At 51.2% G+C, this 15,790-nt stretch overlaps 1 protein-coding gene across 4 annotated transcripts in view; it reads right to left on the bottom strand.

The window, feature by feature from the left end:
- Snx29 (sorting nexin 29) overlaps nucleotides 1–15,790 on the bottom strand; it is a 389,328-nt gene that overhangs the window by 38,481 nt on the left and 335,057 nt on the right. For 3 of the 4 annotated variants that reach the window (XM_058578345.1, XM_046440634.2, XM_058578346.1), the window contains one exon: nucleotides 6,456–6,596. The exons of the other annotated variant lie outside the window; for it this stretch is intronic. In XM_058578345.1, coding sequence (XP_058434328.1) covers nucleotides 6,456–6,596 — 141 coding nt within the window. The remainder of the gene's footprint in view (nucleotides 1–6,455; nucleotides 6,597–15,790) is intronic. 4 annotated transcript variants of the gene reach the window in all.

Below are 15,790 nucleotides of genomic sequence, written 5' to 3' on the forward strand. Positions count from 1 at the left end.
TGAGGGCCTGCTGACTCCCACCTCTGAACCCTGCTCACGGGCCTGTGGCATCTCAGAGGAGCGCAGAGGAGCCTTCCACGGCTCAGCACACACCCGCCGCTCCTCCACCGCGCATGGTGGTGTGTGTTTTTAATGAGGATTTTAATGCATAATTTCTCCAACAAGTTGAATTATCTCAGCTCCCGGGAAAGCGATTTGCCTCGCCTTAATGCCAGATGAACTTCAGAGACTGAATCTATTATCCGAGGAGGCAATGACAGTCTCTCAACACTCATTTGCTCACTGAGGAGTAATGGAGGCTCTCAGTAACAACGCCCAAAAAATGAGCCCTCCACCCACGCCTGCAAAGCCCCCTTGCGCCTCAAGGCCTTCAGGGCCACCTTCCCATCTCCAGAGCTTGCCTGCCTCTCGCCCATCCTGCAAAAACGCCCAGCCAAACGCAGAGCGGAGCAACCTCCTGGGTCACGCTCAAAGTTTTCTGCCCACTTTTGGAATTCAGATTTTTGAACTGTGAGACCCAGTCAAGTGAAGAGGAAACACGCGGCAAAAATTTCCATTCCATTTCTGTTTGTTTATTCATTAATTCAGGCCATGGGGATCTCATTATGTCAGGTCCTCTTCAAGGAGCAAGGACAGGGCAGTGCCCAGAACAGACCCAGGCCCCGTTTCGTGGGCCCCACACCAGAGCAGAGAAACAGAAAACAATCGAGTACGTGAAGAAGTCACTTCAAATAATGGTGCATGCTGGGAAGAAGACCACGGCAGGGGTATGGGTGGGTGAGAGAGGCTGGGGCAGCACAGGCCCTGAGGCTTGGAAAGGCCTCCCTCTGGAGCAGGAATCTGAGCCAGAGCTGAAGAACCAAACGAGCTCTCCTTGCAGAGGTCTAGAAAAGGCCCTTCCAGGCAGACGGATCCCCAGGTGCAAAGGCCCTGAGGCAGCAACCATGTGAAGTCTTAGGAGGGTGGTGTGGTAAGTGGAGAGGGAGAGTGGGCATGAGAGGAGGTGGCAGAGCAAGGCAGGGTACATTTCAAGGACACCTCAAAAGCACAGTAAGGAGTCCCCACTGTAAGTACCATGGGTGCTGGTGCAGGGTTTTATCGTACAGGGACACAATCTGATTTATGTTGTACAACTTCACTTTGGCTACAGGATAGAAAGTCGATTATCAGAAGGCAAGTGGAAAAGGGCAGCCACCCTGGGGGCCAGCACCAGAGACGACAGTGGCTTGGGTTACACTAATCCAAGCAGGGTTTAGGGAGGCAGGTAAACTAAGACTTTCTTTGGAGAGTCATGCTTCCTGGGGATAGTGACAGCCAACCGTGGAGATTCTGATTCTCACTAAACAAAGACATTGAAGGACCTCAGAAGATGGAAAGACATCCTATGTTTTTAGAGAGGCAGAATTAATATCGTCAAAATGGCCATGCCAACAAAAAAGCACTGTACAGAGTTAATGCAGTTCCTATTAAAATTCTAATGACGTTTTTCATAGAAATAGAAAAAGTAGTCATGAAATTCATTCAGAAAAATAAGAGACACAGAATAGCCAAAGCAATTCTTAGAAAAGTGAAGCAGAAGGCATCACAATTCCAGACCTTAAATTATACCACAAAGCTATAGTAACAAAAACAGCATGGTATTGGCACCAAAACAGACATGGTACAGAATAGAAGACACAGAGACAAATCCACATAAATACAGTTATCTCATATTAGACAAAGGCACTATAAACATACATGGGAGAAAAGATAGCCTCTTCAACAAATAATGCTGGGAAAACTGGAAATCCATACGTAGCAGAATGAAATCAGACCCCTATCTCTCACCCTGCACAAAACTCAACTCAAAGTGGATCAAGGACCTAGGCATTAGACCAGAGACCCTGCACCGACTAGAAAAAAAGTAGGCCCAACTCTCCATCCTGTTGGCTTACGAACAGACTCCTCAACAAGACTCCTAAAGCGTAAGAAGTAAACTTAAGAATCCATAAATGGGGGCCACAGTTGTAGCTCAGTGAAGAGCACTTGCCTAGCACACGTGAGGCACTGGGTTCCATCCTTAGCACCACATAAAAATAGATAAAGGTATAAAAAATACAATAACACATTTTAAAAATGAATCAATAAATAGCTAAAAAGCTTCTTCACAGCAAAGGAAACAAGAATGTGAAGAGAGAGCCTACAGAATGGGAGGAAATCTTTGCCACCTGCACCTCAGATAGAGCATTAATCTCCAGGATATATAAAGAACTCAAAAAACTTAACACCAAAACCCCAAATAACCCAGTCACTAAATAGGCAAAGGAACTGAACAGGCACTTTACAGAAGAAATATTATTGGTCAACAAATATATGAAAAAATGTTCAATATCTCTAGTAATTAGAGAAATTCAAATTAAAACTAAACTAAGATTCCATCTTACTCCAGCCAGAATGGCAATTATCAAGAATGCAAGTCACAATAAATATTGGTGAGGATGTGGAGAGAAAGGTACACTCACACACTGCTGGTGGGACTGCAAATTGGCACAACCACTCTGGTAAACAGCATGGAGATTCCTCAGAAAACTTGGAATTGAACCACCATTTGACCCAACTATCCCACTCCGTGGGGAGCAGAGCTCCCAGCTCCCATGAACGTGGAACATGAGCCAGAACACTCCTTTGTCTGTTTAGGTCACCAAGATCCTGGAACTGTGTGTTACCTCAGCCTTCCCAAGCCTGTCCTGACCGACAGAAGTCCCACATCTGTGACAATGAGAGTTAACTGGCTCTCCATTGTGGCTTAACTTAGCTACGAGGAATGAACCTGGTGGAGTGGTGGACTGACAGGTCAGCTACTTTAACCTGGATGGGGTGCCAGGCGTCCCAGGACACGGATCCCTCTAGGAGGCTCCGAGGATCTGTACATCCACGTTACCACACGCCTGCTACGCGCAACAGGAATTCTTTGATAAAGATAAAAGTCCCGAACTATACCGTGCACTCATTTATCAATTAAAAATGGGTTCAAATTGGGGTCCAGATGACATTTTAATTCTGAGACCTGCAGACAGTCACCAGTGATGGCATTACGGGGGAAATAACAGAAAGCCAAGCGACAGGATATTCATTTGACCTGGAAAAAAGGCCAACTGCTCAACATTTCCCTGACTAACGCTCAGGTCTCTGGATTCTGGAGTCTGTTAACAGACCACGGCGCAGGGTAACACGGCACGCAAGCTCCAGCTCACCCACAATCCATCCACTCACTGGGTTTGGTGTGCACCCCAGTGGTCCACGCAGACCATGGAGTCACCCTGAAGCTGTCCAGTCAAGGGGAAGATTCTGATGTGGCTGTATTTTCTGGGCCAGTTTAGAATCAAAGCACTCCAGAAATCGTGCCCTCAGGGTCTCAGGCCCAGTCGGGGCTGCCCGAGTCTGACCTTAACTGAGTTCATCCGTGGCCTCTGCTGGTCCTTAAATGTCCTGCACCCGACTCAGTCCTCCTGACAACGGGAAGAACTGCTCAGACGTCCTGGGCAACAGCCCAAGTGGACTAAAGGGAAGGGGGTACATCCTAGCCCAGACGCAGAGGAAGAGGGGTCAGAGCACAATCGCTGTCCAACCAGCCAGTGACATGTTAAAGGGCAGCACAGGCTGGAGAGGACCCCTGTCCCCCGGGAACAGGGCAGTCCATCTGGTGACTAGCTAGCCAGGGCCAACCTGCCTCCCTGAGCGCAGACATTTGCTGATCAAGTTACTGGGGCACAAGCAGCCACTGCTCCAGTGACGCCAGCTTCACAGAGGAAAGCCCACTGCTACTGGCACTCAGTCCCAGGACCTGCAGGGACGAGTCTCTCCTGGCCTGGAGGTAAGGGAGGGTGGAGGGAGGCAGGAGGCCCTGGATGGCCCTCTGCAAAGAGAACCTGCTCACAGGCCCCATGCAGACAGGATGGGCCCAGCGCTCCATGCCTTCTTCCTAGGTCACTCAACGCCAGGAGTACCCTCTGCTCTCCAGGCCTGAGTGAGCTTCAGCTCACTGAGCTCTGTCCCCACCCAGTGCTCTCAGGGCCGGTGCTCACCATGGACTTGTTTCATCTTAAACAAGGTTTGTGTAACTGCAGGACTCGGGGAGGTGCAGGGTCAGAATGGAGGTGCATCTAGCCACGAGGGCATGTGGCTGGCTGAAGGGTGCCCCAGGCCATCTCCCTCCTTATCCCCGTCACGTTCCCTGGCAACAGGGACTTAGCAGCCATGGCTCAAAGAAGGGTCCTGAGATGGGAGGTGAGCTGGAGGGGTTCACTGCCATCAAAAGAAGGTGAGAAGCAGAGGTGACAAGAAGGACACAGGCAGAGGTCACAGTGACATGACTGCAGTCCTGGAAGACAGAAGAGAGCCACGAGCCAAAACTGCAGAACAGCCAGAGACTCTTTCCTGGGGCCTCAGAAGGAACCCTTCCTGCCAACACCCCGATTTTAGCCCCATCAGACAGATTCTGGACTTGTGACCTCTGTATCTGTAAGATATGAATCTGTTCCTTCAGGCCCTTGTGTTTTTGATTTGTTACAGCAGCAATAGGAAGCTCACACTAGATCCTCTACTCTCTGAATCCCCTCAGTGCAGCCTTGTACTGGAGGTGCCTCAGCCAGTTGCAGACAGGGCAGGCTCAATGAGGAGGGTGTCAGGTAAGACCTTTGCCAATGAGAAAATCTTATGATGATAATGCGCTATGTAGTCTGACTTCTGTTTTATGACATTTTTAGACGTTCTGGATGGGTCCCAAGCTTTGTATGAGCCTACAAGTCATTAGGTTAAATCAATATGTAATTTTCCATCCTCTTTTCAAAAGAATTATTGTACTCCTTGCTACAAACAAGTTTTGTATGTGTTTGGGTTCAGTTCCACTGTTTGTTCTTCAATAGAAAAATGAAGCATAGATTTATTCTCAACCTGAGAGAATCTGCTTTAAAACCATTCCTGCTGAAACCCAGTAGACCTCTAGGGGGTCAGATTCCTAGCATTTTTAACTCATAAATCCATGCCCAAGTCGATGTACCAGCCAGTGACAGTGGCTGTCCCTGTGGAATTCCAAGGGCGGGCAGTGGGTCATACAAACTCTTGCTATATGACAGAGGTCCGAGGAAATCCTGCCAAGGTCCCCCTGGAGAGAGACGTGGGAAATCCACCACCCGGACCTGGCCCCTGTTTTGTCCATGGGACAGGACAGGGGTCTCCGGCTGCCTCCCACTGCGCCCGGCATCAGCACTGCCTGCTGGTTAAGCCACACTGCAGGTCTCAGCCCTGGAGCTGGGGATCAGCAGGTCTGGGGTGGAGCCCGAGAACCTGCATTTTTAGCTGGGGGTGTAGCTTAGTGGCATCCTGGTGTGTGCAAAACCCTGTTTGATTCCCAGCATCACAAAAAGGAAGAAAACAATGTGCATGTCATCATGTCTGCCAAGCCCCCGGGGATGCTGACGGGCCAGGTGGAGGCCACACCTGGAGACCCACCACCGTCCCCCAGGGATCAGGCTCGTACAGTCTCAGCTCCTTTCCTGAGGAGGCTCACGGCTCCACCTCATGGGATCGGACTGCCCCTGCCCTGCCACCTAATGCGCTGACGCTGCTGAAGAACCTCCACCTCCTGCCTGAGCCCGGCTCCCCAGCTCAGCCGTGGACCATAGCATCCAGAGAGCCCCCGACCCCTCAAGGCCCAGGCCTCGCTCCAGAGTGGTGAAATCAGAATGGGCCGGGAGGCGGGGGCGGTGGATCCCAAGGCTCCAGGTGGCCCAAATGCAGCCAAGCAAACAGTGGGGTGGGCAAGGGGTGGCAGCTGCTGGGCAGCAGACCGTGAATAGGCTTCCACACCGGGCCCAGCCCATGCTGTCCTGTCCAGTGCTGGCCCCTCACACGGCGACAAGAAGAGGTGCTCAAGAGCTTCCTGCTGGACCAGGGTGTACCCCTCTACCAGTGGGGCTGTGGGTGCGCCTCCCCTCAGGGCACTGGGACCAACCCCTGGAGCAAGCCAGGTCACATGCATCACTGCCCTCTTGATGGGGTGACCCTACGATAAAGAAAGCCCCCAAGCAAGTGCTGGCCCCATGGCGCGGCCAGGTGAATAGCACAGCTGTGGATGCAAATGAGAAAGGCCACTGTCCAGGACAGCGACCGCAAACTGGACCCACAGGCCAACCCCAGCTGCCACCTGGGTATCCGCACTGTCCAGAGTGTCCCTGCCACCGTGGCGGGTAGGGGGCCTGTGGCAGAAACGTGTGGTCACAGAGCCGAAGTGTCTGCACTTGGCCCTTACTGGAGCTGTCGCTGTCCCCGCCCTGGGAGGGACAGCAGTGGCTACCTAGGGTGGCTGGAGCCAGCAGACTATTTTCTCTTTTCTATTTTTTCTTATTTTGGCCAACTTTCTTTAGAAAGCATGTTTTCAGGCAGTGGGAGGGCGGCCGGCCCTGCGCAGGACGTACCTTGTTCCCGATGGCCTTCTTGGGTGGGAAGCTGTAGGCCCGCACCTGGGGGAACCTGCTCTGCAGCTTGTGGTGCAGACTCCGGAACTCCGTGTACCGCCGGTAGACGTTCCACTCGTCGTCCTTTATCCGGATGTAGACCTGCCAAGGAAAGCAAGACGAGACGTGGACTCCTCCCTCTCACCACGCTCTGCACCAGGGGCAGGCTTTCTCAGCATGCCACCCAGGAAAACCAGCTCCTCGAGAGAAGGGCCAAGTCTGTGTCACCTCCACGGGGTGCCGTGTGCATGCCACAGAGCAGGGCCTCAGTGGCACTGGCTGAACAAACAGGCACAGGAAAGACGGGCAAGGACATCACGCTGTGTGCCATTTCCCCAACGGCAGCAGAGACCACAGCGCACTTAGCAGCAGACACTTCCACATTGTCCCGTGGGTGCTGCTGCACCAACAGGCTGCTGGGAACAGCAAGGCCACCTCACTGGCCACCCTCTTCCCATCCACACAACCAAGCTGAGAGCGGTGGGTCACCCAGCAACGGCGAGCCTCCTCCTGGGGCCACGAAGACCTCCGCAGGGAGGAGCTGGGATTAGATTTGGGATTGACACCAGAATTGAGATCTGCTCGACAGCTCGGAGGAAAGGTCACCTCCAGATGGGATGAGCACACCAGGACATAAAACTTCCTTATTTTAATTAAGTTGTGACTTCCCAGTGAAAGCCGTGGGGGCACCAATGCAAGGGCTCCTTCATCAGCGTTGATTGGCCCCAGCATCTCCCAGGGACACATGGCAACCACATCCCAGAAAGCAACGCACCAAGAAATTACATGAGTCGAAACAGCCCAGGGAGTAAAATCCCCAGTGAGAAATGGCTGTTGTCATTTGCAACAAGTAAACGTCAATACACATGTTAGGAATATCTTTAACCATAAAAATAGACATCTCTGATGTGAGTGATGAATTCTGCCTCTAGGTGAAACCACCTGTGATCCCCAAATGTGGACATGATGTCCTTGAACGTCAGTCAGGGTCTCTCACAATATCCCTGTGAACACGGGCAAGGAAGGTTTGTGCCAAAAAATTTCAATTAATGGGCAGAAGTTTCCAGTGGAATTAGATGGAGAAACAGGAGGCCTATCAAGTTTACAGAAGCCCCCAAGCCAAGAGAGACAGTAAACATACTGGTGACAGACACCAAGTGCTCTCGACTGGCCTGAGGGATCTAATTCAACGTGATGAAATTCTACAGATCAACGTGGGGTCCTAACACCATGGGAGGACACGTACAGCAGGGGCCTGGGGAACAGAGGAGGGCTCGGTGCTCCAGCTAAGTGCACCAGGAGGAGGGCCACCAGGAAAAGCCCATGTGACCTGTGTCCTCATTAAAAGACATGAACTTCCAGAATAGAGGAGTTGATGGCTCTGCTCCATTCTAAATCACCAGTCCTACTTGATGGGTTTGCTTGCCACCTATTATGAGATGATCTTTGTTCAGAAAGGCCCAGATCACATGCTACTCAAACTGTGGTCCCTGGACCAGCAGCACTGGCATCAATGGGAAGATGTCAAAAATGCAGAATCTTGGGCTCCACCCCAGCAAACTGACTCAAGACCCGCATTTCAACAGGAACTCCCAGTAGATCATTCACACTTTGTACACTTTGAGAGGCACTAGGCCTGGGAAGGTGATATTCAAATAATCAGAAGAAAGATGGCGACCAGGAGGATGACAACACCCAGGAACAGAGGAAGCAGGTGAGCTCTCCCAATCCCTGGAAAGGCTGCCACGGCAAAGAGGAGAGACCCGCTAAACGTGTCCAGAGGGTTTCAGGAAACAGACTTTCAGCAGGTGGAAAAGACAAGACCAATTTTAGGGGGAAGAAATTTCTAGCAGCCAAAGCTGTCCGAAGAGGAAAAGGTATGTATTAAATGTTTCTTGTCTTGGTTGTGCACACAGTGGATGGTGACTGGCGGGATGGATATTCGATTTATATACTGAGCCCCAAAAGCACCTGGAAGGCTCGGCTGGTTATTGAGATCTGGATCTTATATTTCCACAATCTACAAGTGACATATACATCAGTTAAATAAACCTAGAAGAGCTCAAGGGACTTTAGTGCATTACTCTTGAGTGACAGCAAGTGCCAGTTACCCATCTAGTACCTATTTCCCCCTGATATTCTTGGGGATAGCAATGTATTCAGCTAAAAAAAGAGGAAAAAAAAACTTTTAAACTAATTTTTTTTTCTGTCTCCCTTACAGGTTAAGAGTGGCTAATGAACTAAGAGCAAAAATCAGTGGGGACTTCTAATCTATAAAAGAAAGTTCTCTAGAGAGATCTGACTCAGCTACCAAGTATCATTTTGCTGTTCTATCTTTTTCTCCCTCAAACACAGATGTGATAACTGGTACTCCAGGAGCCATCTTGTGATCATGAGGTGATCTTGAGAAACAGGAGGGACTCTGGGTCTCTGAGGAGAGTCATCCCACCAATTATTAATTAATCAAAATAAAAATTTTTAAAGATTTTTTTTTAGTTGTCGATGGACCTTTATTTTACTTATATGTAGTGCTAAGAATCGAACCCAGTGCCTCACACATGTCAGGCAATTGCTTTTCCACTAAGCCACAACCCAGCGCCACCCCCCAAATTTGTTTTAACAAAAGAGAAATAGTCCTTAATTGTTCAGGCTAATGTCTTAGGGGTCTTTGTACTAACAGCTGAATGCAATTCTGATCTGATAACGTTTTTAAAGAGACCATATCAGCTTGGGTGTATTCTTATAGAAGCCGAAACACCCCCTGGAGTGTGAAAAATTCACACTTGTTGGATCATCACACATAGTGCAAATTATTCAGATCAGAGTAAGCAAACTATGGTTCACAGGCCAAGTGCAGTCACGTCCACTTGTCTGCCTGTCGCCTACAGCTGCTTTGAAACTGCAGTGGGGGCCAGAGACCACACCACACAGCCTGCTAAGCTCCAACCATTTACTTTCTGGCTTTTCCAAGAAAGTTTGATGACTTCTGGTCTAACTGTTCAGGAAGTCCTCATTATGGTTATTTCTCCTCAAATCCATTCAAAATCCAGTGTGGAGAGGGTAGGGCCTTTCCAAATCTCACCACCGAGACCCAGGGATGCCCCGTGTACAGGGGCTTCCTGGGTGATCCCAATTAGTGGGTCCCTTCGGGAGGCCCTGATGTAAGGCCCGGGCTCAGGTGTGGGATGGATGAGCCCGTCACCTCCCTGGCCCGTCACTTCCTCGTTTGTACAGGAGCAGGAAGCAGCACCTCCCTCTGCAGTGGTTTGAAGACCATGCAGGTCTACAGGTGACGCAGCTGTGCCTGGGGTTATGCAGACCCCTTTGCAGACGAGCTGGCAGTGAGGAGGCTGAGGCCAAGGGCTGGACTTGGTTAGCCTACCTGAACCGAAGGGCATACCCAGGCCCGACAGCACCCAGGGCACACGGCTTCCTCATGTCAGGGTATGACTCTCACAAGGACACTAGGGTGGCAAATCAGGAGCACGAGTCCACCAGCCCTCTCCAGGCCCTCACACCTGACAGGGACTCAGAGCAACTACTGTGCACGGGGACCAAGCAGCGGGACGAATGGATGCAGGGTCACCTGCAAGGATGGGAGCTACTGTGATCTGCGAATGGCGGATGCCAACCCACACCTTGGAGCCTCCCGAGCACAACGGTAAACATGGCCCTTGATGTGCGTGGTCAACTCTGCTGGCATTTTTCATTTTTCATAAGGTGCATTTAAGAACCAGCTGTTCACTGCCCTGCTGCCCGCTGGGCTCTCCCATGGGCGCTCCTTTGCTGCCCACGTCCCTCCACTCCCACTCACACACCACTCCTGGGTCTGCATGTTTCATTTTTAGGATGACGCCACCCAAGTCTGGCGCTCTGCTGACCGCCCATAGGTGTCTGCACCAGGATCTGTCCTGTAACCTGCTCCTCCTTCCCCGGAGCCTGGTCCCTCCCAGGTGGACCCCCAGATGCTGAGCCAGAAGTCTGCACATCAACTTAGACCAGTTCTGTTCTCGCCCCCCACATCCAATGACCCAAAGACAGGCTTGCTGCCTCCACCTCTGAGCCCCTCCAGAGTCACCCACATTCTGGACCACGCCTAACCTCCAGCTGTCCTCTGGCCTCCCACGTTGCCCTTCAGGCCCTGCGCATGTCCCTTGCTCAGACTCCTTCAAGCACTGTCCTAAGGGATGGCCCTGCTGGTGGCAGGCCTTGGGGAGAGTGCACAGTTTCTGTGGGCTTGGAAGGCTCCGGCACCACCTCAGCTGTCTCATTTCTGGCCCCGCCCCTTGCTTTGGCAAACCTAGATGGTGCCAAGTTGCCTGCATTTCCTATAAGACTCTTTGATTTCTTTTTTTTTTTTTAAACTGGGAATTTAAGCCAGGGGGGCTTAGCCACTGAGCAACATCTGTAGCCCATTTTTAATTTTTAATGTTTTGAGACAGGGCCTTGCTTAGCTGCTGAGGCTGGTTTCAAACTTGCAGTCCTCCTGCCTCAGCCTCCCTGAGTTGCGGGGATTGCAGGCATGAGCCGCCACACCTGGCTAATGTCTTAAATTCTTGAAATGTCTTTAAAACCAGAATGATGCCTAACTTGCCTGCATTTCTGTCGAACATCCTATGAGATGCTCGGGTCAGATCAACTATCCTGGAGATGGCAGTGCTTGGCCTTCTAAGCTCCTCCTAGGTGTATCCCCACTATGGGGGCAGCATATGTGCGAGGACTCTGAACTTCAGTCAGCTGGCACTAGAAAGGACCTTGGAGACTGCGTAATGGGGCTGGTGTGACAAACATCCCCATCCACCCCATGTTGTCCACCTTGAAAAGGGTGCCAAGGGGGGCTTGGGTGGTGCTGCCACCCGGACTCAGGAGAAAACTTGGAATGGAACCACCATTTGACCCAGCCATCCCACTCTTCGGTTTATACTCAAAGGACTTACAATCAGCATATTACAGTGACACAGCCAAAACATGGTCTATAGCAGCTCCACGCACAAAAAACTATGGAACCAACCTGGGTGCCCTTCAGCAGATGAATGGATGAACAATGTCATTTCAAATCTTAATAAAACATATAGCTCTTGGCTGTGGACCAGCGCCACCTAGGGAGCACCTGTGACGAGATGGTGTCACTAAAGGCAGGCACCCTCATGGTGACCCTCAAGGTAGTACCAGGATCACTCCTTTCCTGCCGAGGACTCAGTCTTGAGGAGGCCACATCACTTGCCCAGGCAGGTGGGACAGAAGGATGTGAACCCAGAGCCGTCCCCTGCCAAGTCCTGATGCTTTCTACCACTGTGGCTCCAGCTCAGAGGCCCAGGGGACCTGAAGCCAGCAGTGCAGGCAGCCAGCAGAATCGAGAGCCTGCCCCTGAGCAGACCATGTGACCTCAAGGAGGGTCTCCTCCTACCTCACCTGCTCAGGTACTCCTCCCCCTTCAGATCCCATCTAGTGCCATTAAAATCAGCCGGGATCACCTAAGGGGGGAGCCTCACAATAATGCTTGAGCACCTAGAACTGGAAACCTCGCACTTGTCCTCGATCACACTTCATCAATCATAGGCTTATTTCAGTGAAGAACTGAAAGACCTTATGCTCAAAATTGTCGGGGTTATTTATTTATTTCTATTTTGTTTAAAGTGCTCCCCCAACCAAATTAAATTTGACTGGTCCCAGTTCCCTCTGGTTGAACTGTAAAGGTAATTCCTTGGAGGGGTAAAAGGACTCAACCTCTTCTGACACCAAGTTCCCTTTTAACACAAGCAATAAAAAGCCACTTTAAGTCCGATCTCCTGGAGTCAGAAAAGAAGAATGAGAGAGGAGGGTAACATCTGGGATCAGGAGTGGGGCAAATCCTCTCTTCTCTGTTTTAAGAGCAAGTTCAGGTCTTGAGATTTCTTTTCCGCCAGGAAGGACCACCCCAGTGATGCCCGTGATGACGCAGGGAGGTGGAGGGACGCCGAGGGTGGCAGGTAGAAGGACGCCGAGGGTGGCAGGGCAGAATCCTTAGCTCATCATCAAACAGAACCCAGAACCAGCGCCTGCACGGACAGGGCCACGGGGAAGCGCTTCTTTTCTGAAGAAGGGAGTCAGAGCTTGTCTGGGTCTAAGTCCTGGTTCTGGTTTCAGGTGTGCCAAGAGAAGGCCCAGGCTCTTCTTGACAAAAGCATGTGGCCCAGCTGGCTGATGGCACAGCCCCCAGGCCTGGGCTGTGCCGGGGAAAGGCCTGGCTACCCCCGCCCCCTGCTTTCCTGGCTGTGGTCTTGGGGATGTTATCCCACCTGGAGACTTGGCTTCTCTGTCTGTAGAATGGGGACAAGGCCAGCTTCGCTGGGTGGCTGCTGTGCCTCGCAGGCAGCAAGCAATGGCAGCTGTTAATACCACAACCCCTGTCACCTTCATCATCCGCTGCCTTTGTGTACACGAACTTCCCCATTACAGAATTAGGGGTAATTATAGGATGTGCAATCACGAAATTAAAACAGGTAATTACCATGCCTAATTAATTGTCGAATGCAGGCAGGCGAGGAAACACAAACAGCGAGCACAAGGTGTGGCTGGGACAGCAGAGCATCCCCTCTGCCCACAGAAAACACAACAGACAGCGAGCTCCATGAACGGCCTTCTCCAGGGGGCTTTCGAATGCTGAATGAAAGCCGATAAGCACTCCTCGGGCTTCGGGCCCAGAATGAGCCGCATGCCCTCTGCCTGCTGCAGGCCAGCTGGGTACTTCTACAGCTCTGTCACACAGCACCCACGGTTCTAGATCAGAGCCGTATTTTAGGAGGAGTGGCTTGTAGGAGATGTTTGATGGACACTGTAAACCTCCTCGAGGATCAGACCCCACAGAGAAACCCACCGGCACGAATGTGGCAAGAAGTCACAAATAAATGCACCTTTACATGCTGCTGGTTTAGGTCCCAAACACGGGCTTCCCGGCTTGCTCAGCATACGACACCTCCCTTTCCACTTCTATCCTCATGCAACCTCTGCGTCGGGCAGACCCCGTACCTCAGAGCCAAACCCTGGGTCTCGCATGTTGTGATAGTCAAGAGTGAGCAGGCACTTTCTTGGACTTGGGCACAACAGCATCCCACTCAACAGGACCTTTCTATGCCAGACAGTGTACATAAAAAGTTCCCCCAGATCCCTGCACTTTTATATGCCCTCAAGCTGTCTCAAGTAGTGACTAAGAAATGTGCCCAACATGACCTGGGAGGCAGCGGAGGCCAGAACTGGGCCTTCAAGTCAGGCGGTACCAAAGCCCAAGCTGCACAGCCCCCATCTGAGAGAAGAGCAAGTGCTAGGAACTGCAGGGGGCCCGTGCCCTTCATGAGGACTGTCAAGTGCAAAGACAGCCGATGACGTTAGGATAACAAAGATTCTGTTAAAAATGCCTTTAGGTTCCTAATTCATTCTGCTTCCTTAATAGCCAAAGAGTGAAATGATTTGTGTTTTGGTTCGCGGCCCGTGTTAATGTATCCTAGCAAAACTTTCCTTTTAATGAAATGGCTTCATGTGTTATTAACTATAAGTGTCCTCAGTGCTAGAACAAAAAGTCTGAATTACTGTATGACCATGCTGGCGGAGTGATGTTATTGCAGCCAAATGCTGAGAATAAGATGAAGAATGTAGCCAAAGAAAAATGACTTTCCAGTTCAGTGGGTTATGTAAATGAGGGAGGCAAGTAAAAGACGAGATGCGTTATTTACAAAGAATCACCGGCACAGTCCCACGGGTCTTTTAAAGGCGGGTATGGAGCAAGGGCGTGGAAGTGGAATGGACCAGCACAGTCTCTGCTTTGCCTGGGACAGCAGTATCAAGTAGTGACTAAGCGACAAGCAGACCCTTCATCTGGGGATGCGGCTCAGTGCACAGTTGTTGGCTGTGCTCCCACCCAAGCTCCAGGGTCCCTGGACACTTACCACCTATCTAGAACCTTCTCACAGTGGCCTGGTTGGTGGTACCCAAGGCCCAACCTTCCCACCTGACTGCTTGCATTTCAGGAGTTTCAGAGGCGATCAGAGCTGGCCCCAGATTCAGGGCATGTGCCTGTCCTTCAAGACCCGAGCCAAGTCTGGTGTCTTTCCTCCGTCAGAAGGGGTGCTGCTGCCTCTTCAAGGTGGCCTCTTCTGTGCCAAGCTAGGGCTGCCTCTGGAGCTATCGTGGAGAGCAAAGCTCATGATCCCTGCCCTCCTGGAGCTCAGGGGCCAGGGAACACCCTGACTAGCACTGATAATCACACATGGACGTAATTTCCTGTAGGGACTAGGGCTGTAGGGAGGGGCCAGGTTCTTTCATTGGGTGAGGCCGGCAAGTGGGGAGAGTTAGCCGAGCAGGGATGCTGACCTAGACCACGACCACACCTGAAGAGAGACTAAAGGACACAGAAAGAGACATGGCAGTGGGACGTGATTCAGTCACTGCTCAGCCATCAGAGGACCCTGCAATTTGTGACAATGCAGGTACACCTGGAGGACACCGTGTTAAGTGAAATAAGCCAGACACAGACAAGTGCTGTATGGGCTCACTTACCCGAGTACTCCAAGGTCCAGCTCACAGAAGTGAGCACAGAGGGGGAATGCCAGGAGCCAGGTAAGGATACTGATCAGAGAGGACAAAACCTGAGTTATGGTAAGTTCTGGGGACCCGAGGGACAGCAGAGTGACTACAGTTAGTAATACTGTATTATATACTTGACGTTTAGAAAAAGCCTATTTCAAGTGTCCCTACACATGTGCACACTCTGTTTTCTGTGGGTGGCCACGTCGGTGCTCTGTGGCAGTCATTACACAATGTGTATATGTATCACAGCTTGGCATTATTACAGCTTTGAGCATATACAATTTTGTCAATTAAATATTCTAAAATTAAAAACTAAGATAAAAGAGATGATGGGCAGGGTGTTCTAGCCAGGCTGGGCAGTGAGGGGGAAGCAAAGGCTCAGTAGCTACATTTGGGCTCCAAGAGTAAAGAGCAGAAAGCACCACACTCCCGACCCCCTTCCACGGCAGAGTGACAGTGACCACTGGTGGCAGCTATGCCCAGGAGCCTGACAGCCTAATGAGAGACATTTTCAACTTGGGTGGCAGCAAGAGGGGACATAGACTCTTAAAGTGCAGGTCCCCGAGGACATATGAGACAGCCCCTGGGGAGCCCAGAAATAGCTGGAGCCACTTTGATGGGAACTAATTTCCGGCAATCAAGCTGCTGGGGGCTCCAGCGATCCCATTTGGGGAATGTGAAAGGAAATGTAACCTCATGCTGCAGTCACATGTAGCAGCCTGGGCGTGTGAGTC

This window comes from Marmota monax, unplaced genomic scaffold, assembly GCF_021218885.2.
Source record: "Marmota monax isolate L192 unplaced genomic scaffold, Marmota_monax_Labrador192_F-V1.1 WCK01_AAM20220418_F8-fsc00035, whole genome shotgun sequence".
Taxonomy (NCBI): domain Eukaryota; kingdom Metazoa; phylum Chordata; class Mammalia; order Rodentia; family Sciuridae; genus Marmota; species Marmota monax.